This window comes from Erpetoichthys calabaricus, chromosome 5 (genome assembly GCF_900747795.2).
Source record: "Erpetoichthys calabaricus chromosome 5, fErpCal1.3, whole genome shotgun sequence".
NCBI lineage: Eukaryota > Metazoa > Chordata > Cladistia > Polypteriformes > Polypteridae > Erpetoichthys > Erpetoichthys calabaricus.
The window spans coordinates 244,824,196-244,851,263 of record NC_041398.2 but is presented as its reverse complement, the minus strand read 5'-3'; the positions used below and the strand labels follow the sequence as shown (position 1 = coordinate 244,851,263).

The window sequence follows — 27,068 nt, the reverse complement described above, 5'->3', positions numbered from 1 at the left end:
TCGCTTCCCGGGTCCTCCCTGCGTGGAGTTTGCATGTTCTCCCCGTGTCTGCGTTGGGTTTCCTCCGGGCGCTCCGGTTACCTCCCACAGTCCAAAGACATGCAGGTTAGGTGGATTGGCGATTCTAAATTGGCCCTAGTGTGTGCTTGGTGTGTGGGTGTGTTTGTGTGTGTCCTGCGGTGGTTTGGCACCCTGCCCGGGATTGGTTCCTGCCTTGTGCCCTGTGTTGGCTGGGATTGGCTCCAGCAGACCCCCGTGACCCTGTGTTCGGATTCAGCAGGTTGGAAAATGGATGGATGGATGGATGGAAATGTTGGGGTCCATGGCCAGGAAACTCCCCATTGAGAACTTGTGGTCAAACCTCAAGAGGCAGGTGGACAAACAAAAACCCACCAATTCTGAGAAACCCCAAGCATTGATTCGGCAAGAATGGGCTGCCATCGGTCAGGATTGGGCCCAGAAGTTGATGGTCAGCATGCCAGGGCGAATTGCAGAGGTCTTGAAAAAGAAAGAAAGGCCAACACTGCAAATATGGACTCTTTGCATAAACTTCATGTCATTATCAATAAAAGCCTTTAAAACTTCTGAAATGCTTGTAATTCTACTTCAGTATACCACAGAAACATCTGACAGAAAGATCTCAAAACACTGAAGCAGCAAACTTTGTGAAAACCAACACTTGGGTCATTCTGAAAACTTTTGGCCACAACTGTACAGTGAGAAGGGTGGCTTCTAAATGGAGAACTTTCATGACAGCTGCCAATCATCAGAGTAAAATTCAGCGCAGGGTCAGACCATTTAATGCTCAGAGAAATTAAGAAAAAGTCCAAAATTATCTGACCTACAGACCTTGGTGAGCATGTTATATGCTCATGTTGTTGACAGTACAGTTAGAAAAAGAATGAATTAATGTGCATTTCATGGAAGGGTGACAAAGGGAAAGCCCCCTCTCTCCAAAAAAAAAAAAAAAAAAACTATAAGGAAGCACAGCTTAAGTTTACCAAATTGCATCTGAACCAACCAACTAACCACAATAATTCTGGAATGACAGCCTTTGCACTCATGTTTGGTGAACATGAGGACTGAGGATTGAGGATTTTGAAAACCTGGATTAGGTCCCCCACCCAGTCTTCTCTGCTATGTATTTTTCCCCCACATTTTTTTTTTTTTTAATGTTTACTTACTTTTTGGAAGATATAAATCTGTTGTTTGGTGAAATTTCTCTGTTTAAAGTCAGTGATGACAACACCATTGTGATTTAGACCCTGAGTAATAAAAATCACAGGACTGAAGGAAGGTGGACTTTGCTCTTCCCACGACTATACCAAGTTTATTGACGTGTATCACGCTTTGTCATCTGGAGAGCTCAGACTGCCACCACCACCCCCCCCCATCTGACAATCAACTTGAACTTCAAGATGGACAAAGATTTTGTTAACACTTTATGTGTTTAGGTACTGCAAAAATGCTTCAACTACACATTTACTGTGCTGTAACAAGGCTTCTTTTGGTCTTCATAACACTTTACAACATCAGGAGACAGATTACACATCTCTGTGCAGTGTGGCATATTGACATGATGGTAAAATGACTTGTTAATAAGAAGGATTCACAGGTCTTATACTAAAACTAGCTGTGTAAGCCCGTGCTGTAAAAAGCCTGGGCTCCTAGAAACCATGGATTCTGGCACTTCAATCAATCAATCGCATCAGTTGTGTATTAGTGGCTCCTCGTCAGTTTTGTTTTGCCAATGTGCTCACCTCACTTGTGTATTAGTGGCAGCAGTTTCACTTTGGCGACAGAGTCGCTTTCTTTGAGCTTCATGCTGTAGCCTTGCACTTCCGGGCTGGACAGACAGACAGACAGACACTTCCACGCGTAGACGTTTACATATAAATTACAGTGCCTTGCGAAAGTAATCACCCCCTCGGTGTTTGTCCTGTTTTGTCGCAGTACAATCTGGAGTTAAAATGGATTTTCGTTTGGATTTTATAAAATGGACTTAACAACATAGTCCAAATTGTTGAAGTGAAATGAAAATAAAATACCTCATACACATATATTAAAAAAAAAAAACAAAAAAAAAAAAAAAAAACAATTGGGAGTGGTCTCCCCTCGACTTTCTCGTATATTCAGATATGGGGATGGATATTTGAAGAGTAAACTGCAAGACAATGATTATATTTTGATATTTTGTACAATATAAAACCATCAACAACACATTAAATCAAATGGATAATATATTGAACAATTATTATAAAAGTAAAGTTGAATAAATCGGACTCAGCAGCTGCATGAAGAAAAGGTAAAGTACCACTTCCGGTTAAGGTAAATAGCCCAAAAGTTGATAGAAATTACGCTTTGTACCTAATACTTACATGAAAAATTTGGTTGACCGAAGTGAAAGCATGCGCAAGTTATCGTGTTTATACACACACACACACACACAGACATTATTCCAAAAATCAGGGAGGTGTAAAACGTCGAGATTCATCAAAATCTCGAAATGGAATTTTTGAAGGATTCCAATACTTTCCCTAAACTTCATATACAAGAAAGTCAGGGAGGACTATAACGTCGAGATTCATCAAAATCTTGAAATGGAATTTTTGAAGGATTCCAATACTTTCCCTAAACTTCATATACGAGAAAGTCAGGGAGGACTAAAATGTCGAGATTCATCAAAATCTCGAAATGGAATTTTTGAAGGATTCCAATACTTTCCCTAAACTTCATATACGAGAAAGTCAGGGAGGACTAAAACATCGAGATTCACCAAAATCTCGAAATGGAATTTTTGAAGGATTCCAATAATTTCCCTAAACTTCATATACGAGAAAGTCAGGGAAGACTAAAACGTTGAGATTCATCAAAATCTCGAAATGAAATTTTTGAAGGATTCCAATACTTTCCCTAAACTTAATATACAAGAAAGTCAGGGAGGACTAAAACGTCGAGATTCATCAAAATCTCGAAATGGAATTTTTGAAGGATTCCAATACTTTCCCTAAACTTCATATACGAGAAAGTCAGGGAAGACTAAAACATTGAGATTCATCAAAATCTCGAAATGGAATTTTTGAAGGATTCCAATACTTTCCCTAAACTTCATATACGAGAAAGTCAGGGAGGACTAAGACGTCGAGATTCATCAAAATATCAACATCGAATCTTTGGACAATTCCCTATACTTCATATACGAGGAAGTAAAAAAGTAAAAACAGAAGAGTTGTGCGTGCATATGTTTTCATCCCCTTTGCCATGATACCCCTCATTAAGATCTGGTCCAACAAATTAACTTCAGAAGTCACAGAATTTGTTGATTAGGGTCCACCTGTGTGCAATCAAAATGTCACATGATATCCTATTTTGAAAGGCCCCTAACCCCTGCAACACCACTAAGGAAGCAACATGAAGACCAAGGGGCACTCCAGACAGGTGAGAGACAAAGTGGTGGAGAAGTGTAGACCAGGGCTGGGTTATAAAAAATATCTCAAACACCACCATCAAACACATTATAACACAATGGAAAGAATATGGCATCAGTACAATCCTGACCAGAGCAAGGAAGGCATTAACCGAAGATGAAACAAAGATACCAAAGATAACACTGAAAGAGATGCAAAGATCCACAGCAGAGATGGGAGTATCTGTCCGCAGGACCACTTTAAGCGGTACACTCCATAGAGCGGGGCTCTATGGTAGAGTGGCCAGAAAACAAAAAGCATTGCTTAAAGAAAAAAAAAAAATAAGAAAACCCATCTGGAGTTCGCCCAACAGCACATGGTGGACTCCCAAGACATATGGAAGAATGTTCTCTGGTGAGATGAGACTAAAATTGAAGTTTTTAGCAATCCCGTGAGACGCCATGTGTGGCACAAACCCAACACTTCCCATCTCTCCGAGAACACCATACTCACAGTGAAGCATGGTGGTGGCCACAGAATAACTGGTCAGGATTGAAGGAAAGATGGATTGCACCAAATACCGGACAATTCTCAAGGAAAACCTGTCTCAGTCTGCCAGAGATTTGAGACTGGGACGAAGGCTCACCACCTTCCAGCAGGACAAGGAATGACCCTCAGCATACTGCTAAAGTGACACGGGGTTTTAAAGGGAAACATTGAATGACTTAGAATGGCATCATCAAAGCTCAGACCTCAATCTAATGGCATTGCTTGAAGGTGTGAGGACACCAAGGCAACCCGTCTTACTTGAAGCTGTCGGAGCAGGTTGCCCTTGAAGAATGTGCTGAAATCCCAGTGGTGAGATGTGCTAAGCTGATACAGACATTCAACAAGAGACCTGCAGCTTGAATTGCAGCAAAAGGGGGCTCTACAAAGAATCAAACACCTATCTATGCACACTCAGGATTTCTGATTTTATAGTTTGCGTCACAATACTAAATATTTTGCCCCTTCAAAGTGGTAGGCATGTTGTGTAAATCAAATGGTACTAACCCACGACTCCAAAATTCATTTCCAATTCCAGACTGTAATGCGACAAAACAGGACAAATATCGAGGGGGATGAATAATTGTGTGTCCGTTAAGCCATCTCAGGCCACTCCAAAGTGACATTCTGTGAGTAGGTCACATTACAGAGATGGATACCGATGCTTTGGGAGTGTTATGAAGTATTTATTACAGTCTTGTTACACAATAGTAAAGGAGAAATAAATGTTTTAAGTACCTAAAGTAAAGATTTTTAATATAAAGGCTCAAATTAAGCCAATTACAATTTTAGAGAACTGAATGTTTAAATGGTTAAGATCAGAAATATACAGCAAACTAGGAGGTGTCGTCAGGGCCGGGAACTCAAACTACAAATGTGAATCGGTAAGACCTTACCTGTGAGATCCCAACATTAACTTAAATATGCAGTGCCGCTTCATTTAACCCAGCTACAATAGCTATCTGCTCTCAAATAACAAATTCTTTTAAACCACTGCTGCACTTAAAATTTTAAATTGGTGTGCGTTGAGAAGTGTTGCCAGAAATAACACTCACAGGGACGTCGAATTAGCAGTCAGGCTGGTTTTTTCACTCTGAACACAAAGTGTGTTTTTTTTTTTCCTCTCTCTCGCTCTCTCCATGGCTTGTGTGATCTCCCCACAGTCGGTGGTTACCTTTCTCAGATTTCTCCTCCGTCCCTGACCCTGACTGGCTGCCCAGGCTGGATGGAGTGCACGATGGGAGGGGCGGGGCCAGCAGACTCTTGAGCTCCTCGTTGCCCTGGACGACTTCGCTGCAGTCGGAGCCGTTGACAGAATCGCTGAGCGCTGACAGCACAGAGGATGTGCTCTTTGTCTCACTTAAAGGGCTTTTAGAGTTGTGACCTGAGGAGAGAAAATGGCTCAGTTTCAAAGCCGGAAGATGTGAGGGAGGAAGTGGGGGTTGGCAAAATAGTCCTTAAAAAAAAAAAACACAACAGCTGAGAGTTGAGTAACCAGCTCACGGCGAAACCACAGAAAGTATTTGGAGAAAGGGTCATATGAAGAAGAAAGCTCACCTTCTGAAATGATTTTTAACATATGTGGACAAATCAAGATTTGACCTTCATTTAAAGAGTATCTATAAATGAAGGTGATACAAGGGAAAATCAAAAAGTAAAGGCAATTTGAAAATTACACGGTAACCACAACGGTATGGAAGCTGACACAATACAAACACACTCATGATGATTTATGGGTAATTCAAACACGCTCAGCCCAGAGCTCTGACACTAGTCGGCAGTCGGGGCCAAAAGTTCTGAGAATGACCCAAGTGTTGGTTTTCACAAAGTCTGCTGCTTCAGTGTTTTTAGATCTTTTTTTGTCAGATGTTTCTATGGTATACTGAAGTAGAATTGACACAGTTGGAAACTTGTGAAGGGTAAATTTCGCGCAAACATTAGGAAGTTTTTCTTTACACAAAGAACGATAGACACTGTGGTGCCCGGCGGGCGTTCATGCCCGGCCGGGACGCCCAGGAGGACCGGAGGAGGGCTTGTGGATCCTCCGGAACACGAGGGGGCGTCCTCCCTGGTTGCTTGGAAGCTCATCCCTGTAGGGGCCCGTGGTCACCGCCAGGGGGCACCCCAATGCCTTAGGAGTGTTGGACCTCAGTACTTCCGCCACACCGGGAAGAGAATTGGAGACACCCGGTGAACTTCCGGTTTCACCGCTTGGAGCTTCCACCACACAGGGGTGTGGCTACGAGCCCTCAGGATGCTGCTGGAGCCCTTCTGGGGTGAATAAGAGGGGCCACCTCCCTCCAGTCAGGGGTAAGAGTCGGGAGGAAGAAGGACAAAGCTTGGCGGAGAGGAGTGGAGGCGGACCAGAGACTATTAAGGCATTGTGTTGTGGCCAAGGACTTGAAGGGTGATTGGTGCTGAGGCACTGGGTTTGTGCACTTTCCTTGTAAGTATCATGATGAATAAACATGTGTGTGGTGAAACCATCGTGTTTACCTGTCTGTGCCCGGGCTGTTCCCCACAACACTTGGAATAAGCGACCAAGTATTGAGGTAGACAGCAAGACTTTAGGGACTTTCAAAACTCGACTTGATGCTTTTTTGGAAGAAATAAGTGGATAGGACTGGCGAGCTTTGTTGGGCTGAATGGCCTGTTCTTGTCTTGATTGTTCTAATTACAAGCATTTCATAAGTTTCAAAGGCTTTTATTGGCAATGACATTAAGTTTATGTGCAGAGTCCGTATTTGCAGTGTTGGCCCTTCTTTCTTTTTCAAGACCTCTGCAATTCGCCCTGGCATGCTGACCATCAACTTCTGGGCCAAATCCTGACTGATGGCAGCCACCCATTCTTGCAGAATCAATGCTTGGAGTTTGTCAGAATTTGGAGTTTTTTGTTTGTCCACCCGCCACTTGAGGATTGACCACAAGTTCTCAATGGGATTAAGGTCTGGGGAGTTTCCTGGCCATGGACCCAAAATGTTGATGTTTTGTTCCACGAGCCACTTACCGTATATATACTCTTGTAACCCCTCTTGTGCTTCTTTTCATCATCATGACTTCTTTAATAATGTTGTGATCTTTTAAAGCTACCATTTTGGTTCTGTGTAGGACTTGAAGGCTGCCCTTGGAGTTTGGGGCCAGGCTGCTGGCAGTGAGGCCTTTTTTTTCTGTGTCAGGGTGCTGTGTTATTCTGAGACCATTTTGTGTTGGATATGACCATACTGCTTGCTTTTATACAAAGAATTTTCACAGTGAAGGTGTTTTATGGTGATAGTGTCATAATTTGAGGATCTGTAAATCTAAAAGCAGGCAGGTGACATCAGCTATTTAGTGTCTTACAAGGAGTCGTTATTTTCAAGACCTCTGCAAATCGACCTGGCATGCTGTCAATCAACTTCTGGGCCAAATTCTGACTGATGGCAGCCTATTCTTGCATAATCAATGCTTGGAGTTTGTTAGAAGTTGTGGGTTTTTGTTTGTCCAACCGCCACTTGAGGATTGACCACAAATTCTCATTGAGATTAAGGTCTGGGGAGTTTCCTGGCCATGGACCCAAAATGTCGATGTTTTGTTCCCCAGGCCGCTTACCATATGTACTCGCGTATAAGTTGGGTCTTGAAACCCGAAAAATTGATCATAAAAATCAGACCCCGACTTATACGCCCGTTCAGAAATATGACACATTTTTTTTTTTTTTACATCTTCTTGCCTCCTCCAATCTCGCACCAGTTTCTCAGATGCATCAAATTTTGTTGCAGCAGCGCAGTTACCAATTTCTTTCGCCACTTCAACAACGTTTAATTTAAAACCAGCTTCATATTTTCTTCTGATCGAACGCTCCATCGTAGATAAGGGATGCTCTTATGATAAAGGTGTATGAGGGTGTGAGATACAAAAAACAAAAATCAGTGCAAACGTCGCTTCGGAATAGTTTGGGTATCACCGTGTGGTCACGCAGGCACAATACTTAGGAAAAAAAAAGGCCGTGTGCTCCATGGTTACTCTCTCAGGTGGGTGTTAGCATATCGTAATCTCTTGGACCAATGGCAGGAGTTTTCCGCATTCGACTTATACGACCGACATTATAAAATACCAGAAATTATACAGTAAAATCAAGCCCCGACTTATCCGCGAGTATATATGGTAGTTATCACTTTTGCCTTATGGCCCGGTGCTCCATCATGCTGGATTGTTCATTGTTGGTCACCAAACTGTTCTTGGATGGTTAGGAGAAGTTGCTCTCTCAGGATGTTTTGGTCCCATTCTTTATTCATGGCTGTGTTCTTAGGTAAAATTGTGAGTGAGCTCACTGCCTTGGCTGAGAAGCAATGCCATGTGACATGAACGGTGTCAGGATGCTTTACTGTTGGCGTGACAAAGGACTGATGGTAGCGCCGCTCACCTTTTCTTTTTTCCGGATGCTCCAAACAATCGGTAAGGGGATTCATCAGAGAAAATGACTTGACCCCAGCAGTCCAATCTCAGAATATCAGTCTATCCCTGATGTTTTTCTTGGCTTCTTTGCTGCCCTTCTTGACACTCACCAGGCCATCCTCCTAAAGTCTTCGCCTCACCCACTTCCTGCCTGCTGCTATTCCTGAGCAAGCTCTGCCCTGGTGGTGCCCACAGCTGAATCAACTTTAGGAGATGGTCCTGGTGCTTGCTGGACTTTCTTGGGCGCCCTGAAGCCATCTTCGCAACAGCAGTGGAAATGGGTTTTTTGGGATTGAGTTCATTTTCAATGCAAAGAGTGAGTTTGCAATTAATTGCAATTCATCTGATCACTCTTCATAACATGCCGGAGTCTATGCAAATCACCATCATGAAAACGGAGGCAGCAAACTTTGTGATAATTAGTATTTGTGTCATTCTCAAAACTTTTGGCCACGACGGTAGTTGAAGCCAATATCAAATGAATATGGCCACTCCGCTGCGGTGTCACACGATTATTGAACAACGCACTGTAGTGAGGTTTCTTTGGGCAGAGAGTGTGAAACCTGCTGAAGTTCACTGAAGGATATTGGCCTGTGCAGATCAGTCAGCTGCTTGGGTACCCATCTTTATAGTAGCCCAAGTCGCCTTGCACTTGGATAACAGAGCCATAGCTTTTATCCAAATGTGCAGCAAAAGCGGACAACGTAATCCGTTGGTATTCTCTGATGAAGGCATTCGCTATATCGATGTGGGCTTGTATGTGCGATGTTGATGGTTGACCAGATCGAGCTTCGTTGGGTTAACTTGTTCTTCACGCTTTAAACCTTTCTACCCATTCATAAACTCTTTTGAGTCCTACTGTTTTCACTTCCGTATTGAGCTTCATCGTTTGGTGAACACTCCCTCCGCATAAAGAAACCTCACTATAGCGTGTTGTTTATTTTAATTTAAATTTTATTTTAAATTGCTGTTATCTATTCAGGAACTCAGCAGTAACTGAAACTTAATACAGGCAGTCCCCGGGTTACATACGCGATAGGGACTGTATGTAAGTCAGAACAGGTACGTTATTTTTAACAAATGTTATTGTTGACCGACTGTAACCAAGTGCTCTGCCAATGAATGATGGAGTTTCACCTCTCTGACCTTTTTATTATTTCTATTTTATTTTCCATGGTGATGGTTTTTCTCTTCTTTACTGTATCACTAGCACTTGCATCAGATTTGTGTTTCAGAGACATTGTTGAAGGGTGAAGACAAAAGGTTAAGATGAGCTCTTCTGTACAGCACTGTACACGCTATCACAGCAGGAAGGCACCAGTCGTCAACACATCTGATGTACAGGGTGGTCCAGATCTAATTATGCAATTTTCATTACGCTATAACTTATTCAGTTTATTACATAGAAAAATCACCCGAAAAATCCCGTACCATCGAGAATTGTGAGAACTGATGACATGAAGAATCGTCTTCGCGCTGAACTGGACTCATAATCCCCGCATAAATCAAAGTCATCCAGACGATCTGGATCTGCAGAATTAGATCTGGACCACCCTGTACTGACAAGAGACAACTTCCTGCTATGTGCGTAACAATACAAGCAGGCTTGCTATTGAGAATGACTAGGGGCAGCGAGGGGCGGTTCATCACCAGCCCACCTCACAGTCACCTCCACTACAGTATGCTGCCTGCAGTGTACGCAACACCACCGCCCCATTCAACACGCAGCCCTCCGAGGCACACTACAATGCTACCCCCCGCCGCCCCGTTCAGCCACAACCGGATCACTGCTTGCAGCATTACCAGCCGCGCACCAAGAATGAACGGGGCAGCCGTGTGTGGTGGGCGAGCAGTGTAACCGCTTGCCGCCGGGAGCCACCCGATGGACACTACACTGCGCAAGCAGCGAAATCGCCCCCCTCCAGCCTCTGTCCAGCCACCGCTTGCAGCATCCGCAGGCCAAAGATGACGGAGCGGCAGTTACTGAGGTGCATGCATCGCAGTTGCGACCCCGTTCGTATGTCGTAGGTCAGGTGTCCGGAATCTGGGGATTACATGTAATTAGTTTTTATGTTGTAATGAGTACTATGACACTGAAGACAGGGACACACACATAGACCACCGCAGCTACTTGGCTCCACACGTTTAAGAAGTGCCTCTGTCAGCTACAAGATCTTTCTGTCATTTTAACTATTGCATCACTATAAGACATAACAAAAGCAAACGGAGTTTAGATAAGCATTGTGGTCTGTGGATATACGGCGAGTTAAAACGCTGTGGCCATTTTGTCACGGAATGTCTGCATTTCCAATTAAACAGTAGTATTACTTTTTTTTGTTATTCATTTAGATGTGTGGTCATGAGTTGGATGATGTGCAGCCTTGTAGCAGCACTACTAGAGTTTGAAAGTGCAACTCCCAGCAGTCCCTGCAGTGGCTCTGATTGGTCTTCTGCTGAGGGTGCAGGGGTTGTTGGGGTCAAAGGAGGGCAACGTGGCTTTTAAAAAGGGGCCAGTGACCAAAAAAGGAAAAGAGGTATTTTGTGTTTCAAGTCCCTGTCTGTATGCATTCTGTTGGGTTACCTGTGCTTATTCACTTTGTCTTGGATTGTTTCTTGGTTGGGGTCTGGAATGTCTGCCGTCTGCCTCTGTACATGAGGACTGAATGTGGATTTATGGCCATCTTGCGAAGAAAGGCGCGGTCCTGAACCCGTCCACCCATCTTCACCATTTCAGGAACTATCGGTAGGTCTATCTTTACATTCTCATTCAACGTGCAGATCTCTGGACTATCTATCTTCATCATTACATTTCATCCGTTGCCGTTTCTCATGGACTTTATAGTGAGTGTTTATTGTTGTGGTTTGTTTTTGTGTTTATTGTGTTTAACCTCTGCTCCTTAGGGACAAGCTGACAGAGATGGGAGTAGATTCATACCTGGTGGCATGGATCGTGGACTATCTTACAGTCAGACCTCAGTATGTGCGTCTCGGGAACTGCAGGTCTGACATTGTGGTCAGCAGCACAGGAGCGCCACAGGGGACTGTACTTTCTCCGGTCCTGTTCAGCCAACATACATCGGACTTCCAATACAACTCAGAGTCCTACCACATGCAAAAGTTTGCTGATGACACTGCTATCATGGGCTGCATCAGGAGTGGGCAGGAGGAGGAGTATAGGAACCTAATCAATGACTTTGTTAAATGGTGTGACTCAAACCACCTACACCTGAACACCAGCAAAACCAAGGAACTGGTGGTGGATTTTAGGAGGCCCCTCATGGACCCTGTGATCATCAAAAGGTGTCTGTGTGCAGATGGTGCAGACCTATAAATACCTGGGAGTGCAGCTGGATGATAAACTGGACTGGACTGCCAATACTGATGCTCTGTGTAAGAAAGGACAGAGCCGATTATACTTCCTTAGAAGGCTGGCGTCCTTCAACATCTGCAATAAGATGCTGCAGATGTTCTATCAGATGGTTGTGGCGAGCGCCCTCTTCTACGCGGTGGTGTGCTGGGGAGGCAGTGTAAGGAAGAGGGACGCCTCACGGCTGGACAAACTGGTGAGGAAGGCAGGCTCTATTGTAGGCACAGAGCTGGGCAGTTTGACATCATGTGGCAGAGCGATGGGCGCTGAGCAGGCTCCTATCAATCATGGAGAATCCACTGCATCCACTGAACAGGATCATCTCCAGACAGAGGAGTAGCTTCAGCGACAGACTGCTGTCACAGTCCTGCTCCACTGACAGACTGAGGAGATCGTTCCTCCACCAAACTATGCGACTCTTCAATTCCACCCGGGGGGGTAAACGTTAACATTATACAAAGTTACTGTCTGTTATACCTGCATTGTTATCACTCTTTAATTTAATACTGTTATTATCAGTATGCTGCTGCTGGAGTATGGGAATTTCCCCTTGGGATTAGTAAACTCTCTATTTATTTATCTATCTATCTATCTTATTGTATATCACTGTAAAAGGACTGAGGTGGGATTGTTGTTTTTCATTATTAGTGTTAATACATTCTTTATTTGCTATTTTATTTCCGTTGGCTTTTTGTCTCTGTTTGTGAGTGCATGAAGGTCGGGCCAAGGCTGGGTACGTCCCCGGAACCTCCACTAAAAAAATAAATAAATCACCATCTCTTCGACGGTGTGAATCTTAGCGGCAATGGACCGCTACAGCGTCATCTGTGTATCTGCTTGTGTTGTTAGGCAGATTTGTTGATTTGGGTGTTTTGAGCACTGAAATCCGCATCTCCTGTGGCTCTTCGTTATCTGCTCTCTTAACCCTTTGAACCCGGAAAACCGGCCTGCCAGAAAGGGGTATACACCCTAGAGGTTGGTTTCCCAGCCTGCCCATCTACCCGGCGGGCTGTTATACTGGCCAGTGCTATATTATCGTCTACGTTGCGTGTACCACTGATGCTGCTTGATTTTGCCGATCTGATTGGTTTTGTTTTAACGTGTGGGTTTATAAGGTGAAACTGAGAAAGTTTTATCAGTATATTCAGAGTGGTTTTGATTGCTTTATTATGTAGAAACGTAAAAATCAGTCAAACAAAGCAAAAAAGGCAATAGGTAGTACTGCAGTGGGTGGCAAGAAGCGGCAAACTGAGCAGTCTCCTGCTCCAAAACCTAGTTGTAGTAAAACAGGTATCGGAGACAAAACAAACACGGCCAAAAAGGAGGCGATTTACTGCTAGTAAAGCCAAACAGTTACTGTTAGAATCTGACCCTGAGGATATTTTAGATAGAGACTACGTTGTCGAAGATTTTGAAAGTGAAATCAGTGATGTCACATTGCAAGGCTGGTGCAGACAAAGCACGGCCACAGAATAAAGCCAAAGCGTAATAAAACTGTGTACTGGTGCAAATCGTATGAGGTGTTCCTGTGCATTGGTTCTGACAACCAAAATTATTTTGAGGCATATCATTCAAAGGTTCAGCTCTGGCAATAGGTCATCAAAATGTAGCTGCATTGACGGTTATTTGTGATAAAAAGTGTGCACCTTTATCTTACAGAGTGCACCGAGATTCTGTAAAATATGATGTCATAACAGTGTAAAATGTCACTTTGTAGTAAAGTTTTACTTTTCAAGTTCAAAATATCACGTTTCAAAATTCATTGAAAATAGTTGGGGAGCCCATGGTTATGGACGGGAAAAGGTGGGGAGGACAGGGTTCAAAGGGTTAACAGCAGTCCCTTTGACACACGGTTTACTTCAAATGCAGATTTTACAGATTATATTTTCATGAATTTAGCGGCCAATTCTTCCACGCTTACATCGACTCCTACACTATTGTCATAACATTGAACAGCAGAGAGCAAACACAGCATATCCGATAACGCAGCGTTCGCATTTACCACTCATCCACTGAAGCCATCGAATGCCAATGCATAATCTGATGCTACAGAAAAGTTTTTCCTTTGCCATCAGGTTATGTTTATTTTTAACATGTGCAATGTGCTCTCGATACACACAGCACACATTTACTGCATATACTTGCATTTAAGTTCTCACACAGATAAGTCGGGGCTTAATTTTACCGAATAATTTCTGGTATTTTATAATGTCGGTCGTGTAAGTCGAACGAGGATAACTCGCACTATTGGTCTAAGAGATTACGATATGCTAACGCCCACCTGAGAGAGTAACCACGGAGCACACGACCTTTATTTTTCTATGTACTAGTTGATTACCCAGTGGTTTCGCTCACTGAGTGCAAGGGAAAAAAATAAAATGTAGTCTATAAGTTATTAAACAGTAAAACATTAACATTTAAGAAGTAAAGATATATTGAGCACTACTGGAGTGGTTTGGGGTAAACTACATTTTAAAGGCGCTATAACACAACAGGTAAGTAGTACTAACAGCACTTAAAATGTATTTGGATTAACTCTCGGTAGTAGATCCCTTGTGAAAGGCGCTACACGACCGCTGTGGTATAGAAATTACATTTTCTATGTGATCGTCCAAATTTCTGCCTGACAACCTTGCACTATGTGCCTGTGATTTACTTCTTAAAATAATTCATCACAAAAGCAACCTTGAATGTTGCGGGGTTTTCGTGACCCAAACTCACATTAAGGGACAGTAAGTAGTAGTGCAGGGTAATTTACAAAGAGTCGTGCTTCGATGGTGCAGATTACACTCATTTGCAAAGATTTCCACTCTCCCAGGAGCCGATGGGGCACTTGAAGTGTCACAAACAGTGCGAGAAGAGAGGACGCTGCCCGAAACTGCGAAGCTCTTGACCCCGCGGAGCAGCCTGACATTCCGCGCCTCCCAGCGTCCACTTTGTTCTCACGCACATTGTTTACAGCTCGCTGCAGTTAAAAAGTAGAAAGATGCAAAGCTGTTTTTCTCATCTCTTCTACTATTAAGTACTGCCAACAAAAAAAAGTTACAATGTGACAGTTTCCGCGACAGTTACGTGGACGAATAAATAAAACTTCTCTGTCAGAACACGCTCAGCGCTGTACTCCAGAGAGGACAATGCAGGTTGTACTTGTATGGGATAGATCGGCGTGTTTGTGTTTACTTCTTTTCAATATCAGTAAAATAACTCTCACACAAATAATAACAATTCGTAAAGAAGATATAAAAATGTCATCCACAAACGAAGTGATTAGCTCCTGTATTATAATATGTTCTGTGGTCATACGTAATATCCATATCGCGTGGTCATACGTAATTTCCGTTTCATACGTAATTTCCATATCGCGTGGTCATAAGTAATTTCCGTTTCATACGTAATTTCCATATCGCGTGGTCATACGTAATTTCCGTTTCATACGTAATTTCCATATCGCGTGGTCATACGTAATTTCCGTTTCATACGTAATTTCCATATCGTGTGGTCATACGTAATTTCCATTTCATATGTAATTTCCATATCACGTGGTCATACGTAATTTCAGTTTCAAACGCGAAAAGAATTTTATATATATAGATTGTGCCTACGTGACCACACGGTAATACCCAAACTATTCCGAAGCGACGTTTGCACTGTTTTGTGTTTTTTGTATCTCACACCCTCATACACCTTTATCGTAAGAGCATCCCTTATCTACGATGGAGCATTCAATCAGAGGAAAATATGAAGCTGGTTTTAAATTAAATGTCGTTGAAGTAGCGAAAGAAATTGGTAACTGCGCTGCTCTAACAAAATGTGATGTGTCTGAGAAACTGGTGGGAGATTAGAGGAGGCAAGAAGATGTTAAAAAAAAATTGTCATATTTTTGAACGGGCGTATAAGTCGGGGTCTGATTTTATGATCAATTTTTCGGGTTTCAAGACCCAACTTATACGTGAGTATATACGGTATATGTCTAATTTTTTAGAAGACATTTCGACTGTGGATGGTTTGTCGTAAACAGAAGCTTGCAGTCTGTTGAACCAGATTAACGAGAGTATGTTTTACTTACCAAGACAAGATGGAAAATAGAAAAAAAGGAGATTGAGACTGCGACAGAACTCGGCATACCTGGAAAGCATTCATAAGCTCCATCTACTAGACTGCATGCTGTTTGGCTCGAAATATTTTGAAAATATGAAACTGTTGGAAAAGTCATCATGGAGGCATCTAATTTGTCATGCCTTGCAATTTTTACTCTTGTAATCTGACATTTTCAGGAGGCAAAATCAGCAAATGCCATTGTCAAGTTTGACGTCCCTTCTGACTAGAAATTAGGGTAACTATTAATGCATTTTTTTTTGTCCAACATTCCAAGGGTGCATTGTTTTGCAATATCTATCGTATTTGGATTTAGTGCATCATCTCATGCTTAGTAAGTATATTTTTGGGGAGGTGGGATTTGCACAAATGTGCTGTTTGACTTTTTTAAATGTGCAGGCCCTATAAGCCTCCACACTTAACTTGGAGCATCTGTGGTGTTTCCCATAAAATCCATCACACTTAAACAGAGAACGGTTTTGTTTACTCCATGGGCTTTACAGTCTCTAGGTCTCAGTCCAAACTGAGGACCACTGGAATGAGGTAGAATGGCAAAACCCGTAGAAGACGTGTGATTCTACTGAGGCACTGGAGACCAAAAAGCACCTTTCTGAATCCATGCCTTGAAGAACTTGAGCTGTCATGGAGACAAAAGGTTGGGGAGGGAGGGCTTCTGGTACTAGACAGATGGACCTAATAAAGTGCCTACTAAGTATACACATACTACACTGATCTGAAATGGATGCTTATCACCAAAGATTAGGAAGTCAAATATTTACTTTCAGAGATTAGGGAAGGCAACCATGAAGTGACCTTTGTCACACACTGCTCACTTTCACTTTTTTAACTGTCAACCTGCATCCTTCAGTATCCTAGAAAGCCTCATTGTAAACTGGGAACACTGGCACTGTTGAGCCACTTCTGGACCTAACAAAATTCCAAGAGGGCCATAAAAAATGAATACAAAAATATTAACAACAGGAAGGGTAGTAATAAACTGGTGGATCACAAGACGTCAATACAAAGTAATGGGGCTGCCCTTTGCCCTTCTAAATGAGGACGCTCTGCCCTGCTGTTTGTCGGGTCACTGGTCCAGTTCCCCACACACCTTTTGCACTCTCTCTCTCTCTCTGTAGTTGGACCGCTTTTACTCCAAGTTTAGCTGGCAAGTGAGAAAGCGGTGGTTTTAATTCCAAAGAATAAGGAATATCCATTGGGACTCCTGGTGGCCATCCTTCTAACACTCGTCCCCCTCTTGGGCCCAGTTGTGACCAAAGCTCCTAAATAAAAGGGCCCGGCAACCTCCAGGCTGTCCAGAATTATAGGTATCAGGAAGCCTCGTGAAACAAAGGGCCTTCTTGCTGCTATTGGACTGGGGACCTCCTGACTTCTGTCCGTCTCCCACCATCTTCCTTGTTTCACTATTTCTAAGAAATGCCTCCACATTTTCCTGTGATTTTTTTTTTTTAGTTTTGACATTCATAGCAAGTCATGGAGATTGGTGGTGTACATATACCCTTGGTGCTCTGTGACTAATTGCATCCAAAATGGTGTCACGTGTCGTAGAGGTGGGTTGCTGGTGTTTGTGGGACTTCTTAGCCAGAAGTACAGTGTACACAAATATGTATGCAAGCAAAAAAAGAAAAGCTGTGTTTGAGACTCGCAAACAGAAGAGAGGATTGTCTCAATCAAATGCTATCCAATGTGTTAACTAGATTTAAATCTAAGGTATGTTTTGGCCCAGTTGTATTGTGTCATAATTAAAAGCATATCAAGCAAATGATCGATTGCTCTGCAATACTACACCACGCAACTTTTGTGTCTGTTTAAAATGCAGTACAAAACGTTTTGTGCATTTATTTCATTAATTCCCATACATTGCGTGCCATCGCTAAAATCAAAGCAAACATATCGCATTTCATTTGCAGCACCTCCCTGTCTGTTCCATTTCGATTCGAGACCACCAAACAGGCAAATGCAATGCATGTTATTGCTACAAATGTTTGGGATGAGTCATCCATTGGAATGTCAAAAGCAATGAATTTTACTTCTACAAATATCTGTGATGCGCCATCTGTTGCATTTAATTATTACAAATGTTTGTGATGTGTCATCTGTTGCAATGACAAATGCAATGCCTTTTATTGCTAGAAATGTTTGGAATGCACCATCTGTTGGAATGGAAAATGTAATGCATTTTATTACTACAAATGTTTATTATGTGCCATCTGTTGGAATGAAGAATGCAATGCAATTTCCCCTTGGGATTAATAAAGTATCTATCTATCTAACAGCAACAACAATATTTATTTGTATAGTACATTTTCGTACAAATGATGTAGCTCAAAGTGCTTTACAGGATGAAGGAAGAGAAAAAAGACAAATAAAATATAAAAATAGGCAATACTAATTAACATAGAATACAAGTAAGGTCTGATGGCCAGGGAGGACATTACTACAAATGTTTGTGATGTGCCATTTGTTGGAATATCAAATGCAATGCATTTTATTACTACAAATGTGTGTGATGCACCATCTGTTAGAATGACAAATACAATGCATTTTATTACTACAAATATTTATGATGTGCCATTTGTTGGAATGACAAATGCAAAGTATTTTATTACTACAAATGTTTATGATGTGCCATTTCTTAGAATGACAAATGTAATGCACTTTATTGCTACAAATGTTTGTGATTCGTTAAGTGTGACAAGCCCTCCAACTCAAAAGTCATGTAAGTGTGACACCAGCCTAAGTATTGGGTATGACGCAGCCTAGTGGTGATGGCCCACTTTTCACTGGGATAGCTACAAAGGAGTTCTTGCTCCTGTATTGGAGGTCGTAAGCTGACCTGACATCCAAGTTCTGCATTGGCTGACACATATAACATTCATTCGTAAAATGATCTGAAAAGTGTACCTGTATGACCTCCGCTGATGTGCGTCTTCATCTCCCCTTCTTCGGTGCACACAAACTCACAAGTGCAGCAACAGATGGAGAACATCCACTGCTCCTTGTCTACATGGAGTGACATGTGGCTGACAAACTGGGCATTGAGCTCCGTCTCAAAACCACACACGTGACAGCTGCAGCGAACACACAGCATATTATTTTATAAAACTTTGCTCCATTTTCATGCTATCATTTGAAAGAAAACAAACACTATTTTAATACAATTATTGGCTAAAAACACACATTGTGATGAAGGCAAACATTTAAAAAGCTCCTGTTTTGTGGATCAGAATTTAAAGTTGTGCTAAGCTTTAGCTAAAGGCTTGAATCTGTGCAGACACCTGTATTGTGACAGTGCCACCAATGATGCCAGTGTTGCATTGTGACAATGCCAACTGTTATTAACAGGGAGCCCTGCCATGAACCACGGCTCCTTCACAGTTCTTCTTACCTGTAGTAGTAGGGGTAGTTTTTGCGATCGCTACTTTCTGCTGTGACGGCGCTCACAATCTCATCTGCGTCTGTGCTCACGAGCTTCACTGAGTGGATCGTTAAGTGCTGGTTGAGGTTGGCACGGCACTTGGCAGCATAAGGGCACAAATGACACTTGTATTTCCTCTCCTCTGGAATAATAAAGAAAAACCCGACAGACTAAATTAACAAATGAATGTTCCACAGGAGGTGTGATCATAAAAGAATATTTTATGTTTTATTTTATATGTTCCTAACCTTATGTAGTATGTAGTGATGGCAGAGGAAAAATTTTAATCTCGTTTTCATGCAGAATGGAGATAGAATAGACAGGTATGGGGACCAATGCTGGACAACAGCAACCAAATATAAAAAATAAAATCCCAATTACTCCTGTCACAAAATTCACATCTTTCAGTCATATAATGACAGTGTAATTTATTTTTACTAAAACACCATCTTACTAAAAGGACAAATGTCTGTGTATCTGTGTTTCCATTTGGTTGCTAGGTCTCTGCATATGCTATTTGGATTGGAATTCAAAAAAGCAGTGCTAATGTTTGTGATGAGCCATCTGTTGGAATGACAAATGCAATGCATTACTACAAATGATTGTGATGCACCATCTGTTGTAATGACAAACATAATGCATTGTATTATTATAAATGCTTGTGATGCACCATTTGTTGAAATAACAAATGCAATGCATTTATTATTACAAATGTTTCTGGTGTGCTATCTGTTGGAATGTCAAATGCAATGCATTTTATTACAAATAATTGTGATGCACCATCTGTTGCAATGACAAACGCAATACATTGTATTATAATAAATGCTTGTGATGCACATTCTGTTGGAATGTCAAATGCAATGAAATTTACTACTGCAATTGTTTGTGATGTACCATCTGTTGGAATGACAAATGGAATGCATTTTATTATTACAAATGATGGTAGTTTGTCATCTGTTGGAATGTCAAATGCAATGCATTTATTAATACTACAAATGTTTGTGACACACCATTTGCCGAAATAACAAATGCAATGCATTTATTACTACAAATGTTAATGATGTGCCATCTGTTGGAATGTGAAACGCAATGCATTTTATTACTACAAATGATTGTGATGCACCATCTGTTGGAATGACAAATGTAATGCATTGTATTATTATAAATACTTGTGATGCACCATTTGTTGAAATAACAAATGCAATGCATTTATTATTACAAATGTTTCTGGTGTGCCATTTGTTGGAATGTCAACTGCAATGCATTTATTACAAATAATTGTGATGCACCATCTGTTGCAATGACAAACGCAATACATTGCATTATAATAAATGCTTGTGATGCACATTCTGTTGGAATGTCAAATGCAATGAATTTTACTACTGCAATTGTTTGTGATGTACCATCTGTTGGAATGACAAATGCAATGCATTTTATTACTACAAATGATTGTGATGCACAATCTGTTGGAATGACAAATCCAATGCATTATAAATGCTTGTGATGCACCTTCTGTTGGAATGACAACTGCAATGCATTTTATTATTACAAATGATGGTAGTTTGTCATCTGTTGGAATGTCAAATGCAAGGCATTTACTACTACAAATGTTTGTGACGCACCATTTGTTGAAATAACAAATGCAATGCATTTATTACTACAAATGTTTATGATGTGCAATCTGTTGGAATGTCAAATATAATGCATTATTACAAATGCTTGTGATGTACCATCTGTTGAAATGTCAAATGCAATGAATTTTACTACTGCAATTGTTTGTGATGTACCATCTGTTGGAATGGCAAATGCAATGCATTTTATTATTACAAATGATTGTGGTGTGCCATCTGTTAGAATGACAAATGCAAAGCATTATAAAATACCTCTCAAATGATGGTGCACTGCAATTGTTAATGATGAAGCCTACATTGATAATTTACACTTCAGTCCATCTTAGATGGGTAGCACAGCTAGTTGCTTAACAAATCCCCTTTGGAAAAAGCTCTCATGAATGAAAATAGAATAGACTTGGATGAGAAAGGGCATTTGAAAAATAGACCCACCTTGCATTGTTTAATTTACAGCTGAGCAGTGAGCCACAACTGGAGTAGCTCAGGCATATTTAGCGGTGGTCTGTGAAACTGTACAGGTGAATTGACTTTCTGTTTGATGAAGCATTTCAGATTTGCACAAGTGTGAGGCTGATCCTCTTATTGAAAATGCTCTCACTCAACTGTTCTTTAATTTTTAATGTTTAGCTTTACACGTCTCAGCACACTTTTCAATGTTGGTATCACGTGGGAGCTCTGCAGTGAACCTCAGCTCTTTTGCAGTGGGGTGCAACATTAGCCAATGAATAAGCGGTTACTGAGCTGGACTCCTGACCAATGAATACAGTCAGGAGGCGGGTCTTCAGTTCAAGTGTCTAAGCGAGTTCCATTTTCATTCATAAGAGCTTTTCCAGGAAGTGCTTTAAGAATGCTTCATGAAAAAATTGCGTGTTTTAGACGTGGTCAGCATTACGACTGGATGACTTCACACGTGGGTTACGCAACACAAGTAATGTGAGAGTTTTCGTGGAGTTTATGATATTGTTTGCTGTTGTCTGGCGATGGTCACCACTGACTTCTGTTTTTTCAGAAACTTTTTTACTTCCTTTCTGCATGAATACAGATTAGCGTTTTTTTTTTTGGTCACCACTTGAAAACTACAGGGAGTAAGTAACATATCAAAAAATAACATTTTTGAGTGGCATGCTCATTTAAAATTATGCATTTTATACTAAGGAGAAAACATTTAGGAGAAGAAGGCATGAAGGTGAGTAAACTTAAACAGATTTAATCAATGAGGAGTAGAGGAGGGTCCATGCAAAGCCCCAAAGTACAATAAACCCACAAGGACTGGAAAGTCATAAATAGGTTGGCAGATCTCCTGTCTGTGGCTCACAAAAGAACAAATCTTATCAGATAGGAAGAAACACATGACATCTCTCAGGCCGGAGTGAATTTCAGGTTTATTTGCAAAGTCCACTGCTTCTAGCAGCTTCAATTTGTGTTGTGCAGACCTGCCAAAAATGCAAAACTGCTGGGGAGAGCCTGATTTCAGATCTTTGAAATGATAAAGTTGGTATTATTCTACTTATTTCTTCACAGGCATGGTATATATGCATGTGCTACACAAAATTGTGTTGTAAAAAACAAAATACACAGCCTGTCCTGGAGTTTTATAATGGAAGCCGTGGGGCACGGGGTGCGACCGGAAAATAAAGGCCTAAAAACTTCACTTTGAAGCAGCAAAAGTTTCCATACAAGCAAACACATCTTCCTCATTTCTGATTCACGTCTGTAACAACAAAAGGGATCCAGAAATAATCATTTAATCTCATAGTATTGAGATTATCTTGAGCATGGGAAAGGTGCTATATAAATAAAATGTATTATTATTATTCGTACTCCTGGTACTATTTTACTAAAGGTAAGGATACGTTTTCTGTTGGCTTGTGTGATAGCAGTGACCTTCACCAGGGGGGTTCTGACATAAATACAGAAGCAAATCAACACGACACCAAAGCACGTGGCATGAACAGTGCGATTTTGTCTTTCGAGAGGAACCAACAGCCCTATGGGTGAAAGCTGGTCTTCTTTTATAATGGCTGAATCTCATAATACTGGTAGTTTTCAGGGATGTACAGATATAATGAATGTGTAATCCACAAGGATCTCTCTTGAGTCCACTGCTCTTTTCGATCTCCATGCTTCCATGAGGTCCGATTACCTCAAAGCATAATGTGAGCCACCACAGCTTTACTGACAACACACAACTGTATTTATCAATGGCGCCTGATGCCCCCGACTCTCTTGAATCACTGACACAATGTCTTACGTGTGTTTCTGAATGGGTGAGTAGTAATTTTCTCAATCTAAATAAGGAGAAAACAAAAATCTTAGTAACTGGCAAAAATGGATATAATGAGGGTATTAGATAATAAACTTGATCTATTAGGCTTAATAGTCAAGATAAAGGTAAAGAATTTAGGGGTAACTATTGACTCTGACCTGAATTTTAAATCACATATTAATCAGATTACTAGGACAGCATTTTTTCAATTAAAGAATATAGCAAAAGTTAGACCTCTTATAACTTTGCAAGATGCTGAAAAATGAGTTCACGCTTTTGTGTTTGGTCGACTAGATTACTGTAACGCACTCCTCTCAGGACCACCCAAAAAAGACATCAATCGATTGCAACGAGTGTAGAATGTAGCTGCCAGAATCTGAACTAGGAAAAGAAAATCCGATCACATCACGCCAGTCTTGATGTCACTACATTGGTTACCAGTGCCATTTAGAATAGACTTTTAAATAGTGCTTATGGTTTATAAAGCCTTCAATCATCTGCTCCATCCTATATTTCAGAATGTCTTACACATTACACTCCAAATCGTAACTTTAGATCTTCAAATGAGGGTCTGCTTAGAATTCCAAGACCTAAACTTAAAATAAGTGGTGAGGCGGCCTTCTGCTGTTATGTACCTAAAATCTGGAATACGAGTTTACCGAAAGAAATTCGCCAGGCTAATATGGTGCAGCACTGTTAACAATCCATTATTGTAACATGGCATTCTGACAGCTTCATTTTAGTGTAACACCCTGATATTCTGTATATACATTTAATTATCATTTTTTTATCATAGCTCCACAATCCATACTAACCCCTACTTTCTCTGCTGCTCTTTTTCCGTTTTTCTGTGGTGATGATCTGCACCACCACCACCTGATCAGGGCACCATTCAGTCCCTCCATTGATGGACTGAAGGCCAGAGGTCCACATGGTCATCATCGTCTAATTTTTCCATGTGAAGTCTGAAAACCATGAGGACTGATTGAGATCATTTATGTGAGGTAGAATGCCTGGGGGGGGCTGGGTGGTCTTGTGGCCTTGGAACCCCTGCAGATTTTATTTTTTTCTCCAGCCGTCTGGAGTTTTTTGTTGTTTCTGTCCTCCCTGACCATCGGACCTTACTTTATTCTTTGTTAATTAGCATTGCCCGTTTTTTTTTTTGATATTTTTTCTTTCTTCATCTTGTAAAGCACTTTGAGTGACATCATTTGTATGAAAACGTGCCATAGAAAGAAATATTGTTGTTGTAAAGCGCCTATTGTGAAAGCTACTGTGTGTGTCTGGTGTGCTGGGGAGGCAGCATAAAGAAGAGGGAGGCCTCACACCTGGACAAACTGGTGAGGAAGGCAGGCTCTATTGTTGGCATGGAGCTGGACAGTTTGACATCTGTGGCAGAGCGACGGGCGCTGAGCAGGCTCCTGTCAATCATGGAGAATCCACTGCATCCACTGAAGAGGATCATCTCCAGACAGAGGAGCAGCTTCAGTGACAGACTGCTGTCACCGTCCTGCTCCACTGACAGACTGAGGAGATCGTTCCTCCACCACACTATAAGACTCTTCAGTTCCACCCAGGGGGGTAAATGTTAACATTATACAAAGTTATTGTCTGTTATACCTGCATTGTTATCACTCTTTAATTTAATATTTTCTTTATCAGTATGCTGTTGCTGGAGTATGTGAATTTCCCCTTGGGATTAATAAAGTATCTATCTATCTATCTATCTATTATATAGTGCCTATCTATTTTATAGTGCCTTTCTATCTATCTATCTATTGTCTGCATGAAACAACTTGCTTCCCCCCAGTGGACCAGTTTTCTTAAGAAGTGACACACTTTCTCTTCAACAAAATTTGTCGAGACAAGTTCAATTTTATTTCCGATATCTTGAGCCGATCACGCTGCAAAAAGTCTTAAGATTTTTCCATTTCCCATCGCAAAGCACTAGTGAATTTACAAATTCATCCATTTTAAAATGGAGAAACGTTCAGTGCAACTTCAACTAGGAATGAGTTTACCATTTCAACTTTATCTTGAGAGCAGTTGCTTGATCTTGTAGATTTTGTGCATTTTCCTCTTTTACTCGTTTGACAGTCGTTTGGATGCCAAATGCCAGTAAGTCAAACACCGGGCAGAGAGCACGGGCAAACAGCTCACAGAGCAGCGCCCTTCACTGCTATTTTAGGTAAGTTAACCTTAGGTTTACATTTAAAGGCATTAACATATCGAGAGCAGGTCCACCTTGTTGCGTCCACTACTGGAGAATGTGAATTTCGCCTTGGGATTAATAAAGTATCTATCTATCTATCTATCATATAGTGCCTTTCATCCATCTATCTATCTATCTATCTAGTGGAACATCCTAACTGAAGTTTATTTGTTCCAATGTTCCGCTAGTTGAAGTCAGCAGCATTCTAGTGTCAAGACTGATTTATCATTAGACTGTTGGTCACTGTTGGAAAATCACTTCTCTGGAAATAAATGGAAGGGGAAGACAATCATGTGAGCATAAGTAAGGCTGAATTTATTGAACTAATATTATCTGCAGATTATTATTGTAAAGAACTAACATTATCAACCTGCAGCTAAATGGCATTTCAATTAATTAGTAACAAAGGAAAAGGGCAACTGGCCCTATCTGATAGAAACACTGAACAGAATTAAAAACGGACAGAGGCATTGGGATGTGGGGGTCTGCAGTGTCCAGCCCCTGATCTTTCAGTCTAAAATATACACAAACTATCGTGGAAACCCCCTAACCTTCTTGCCTACCGTGTGCCATTTGTACTCCCGTTATACAATAAATCAGGTCCTTTCCAAATTCTTATTTATTTATACAGTATAATTTTAACAGGTTACTGTATTTTAACTAACATTAATCGCCAGATGGGAGACTTACTTCCATTCCTTTTCTCCTTTCATAGGGCAAAATTGATACTGATTTTATGCCATTATTGGTCATGTTGTATTTTTCAATTGCTAATTATTGGGGCGGCACGGTGGTGCAGTGGGTAGCGCTGCTGCCTCGCAGTTAGGAGACCCGGGTTTGCTTCCCGGGTCCTCCCTGCGTGGAGTTTGCATGTTCTCCCCTTGTCTGCGTGGGTTTCCTCCCACAGTCCAAAGACATGCAGGTTAGGTGGATTGGAATTTCTAAATTGGCCCTAGTGTGTGCTTGGTGTGTTTGTGTGTGTCCTGTGGTGGGCTGGCACCCTGCCCGGGATTGGTTCCTGCCTTGTGCCCTGTGTTGGCTGGGATTGGCTCCAGCAGACCCCCACAACCCTGTGTTCGGATTCAGTGGGTTGGAAAATGGATGGATGGATGCTAATTATTGGATGCAACTCTATTGGGCATATTTTCAAAAATGTGATTAATAAAACTGAACAACAATTAGTCATGGACCCTCCACCACTACCACACATCAATCGGTGCCATTGTCACATCACTTGAATTTCAGTCTGTTGTGTATGAAAGCCATTGAGTTGCCACAAGGCTCTCACTGCTCTGCTTTTACCTAAATTATAAAGTGCTGTTAAAATGGGCCTATGTAATGTTGTCAATATATTAACACATGGAATCGCACTTCATTATCGCTATTATTCTGAATATGACTCACTGTTACCAAACTAACATACAAAAATGTAATAACTGACTCTTAGATGAAGTAAACAAAAACGTGAAACGCTCCAACTTCCCTATCAGTTAACTTAGTTGCTGAACACACTTGAATGTGATGCTGTGCCAACATTGTCTAATTTGCTTTTGTCTGAAAGTGACACGTAGAAACTATTTTACAATATGTGTGTAATCTCAAGCTGCAAATAACAAAATTTCTTTCAATAGCAATTTTCGTACAATTGACGTAGCTCAAAGTGCATTATAAGAT

The 27,068-nt window shown here is 41.3% G+C and overlaps 1 protein-coding gene across 3 annotated transcripts in view; it reads right to left on the bottom strand.

Moving 5' to 3' along the window:
* Nucleotides 1–27,068, bottom strand: part of znf827 (zinc finger protein 827) — a 227,094-nt gene that overhangs the window by 35,505 nt on the left and 164,521 nt on the right. For all 3 annotated transcript variants that reach the window (XM_051928105.1, XM_028802722.2, XM_051928106.1), the window contains 3 exons: nt 19,256–19,427; nt 18,772–18,938; nt 5,128–5,337 (listed from right to left, as the gene is read on the bottom strand). In XM_051928105.1, the coding sequence (XP_051784065.1) occupies nt 5,128–5,337; nt 18,772–18,938; nt 19,256–19,427 (549 nt within the window). The remainder of the gene's footprint in view (nt 1–5,127; nt 5,338–18,771; nt 18,939–19,255; nt 19,428–27,068) is intronic.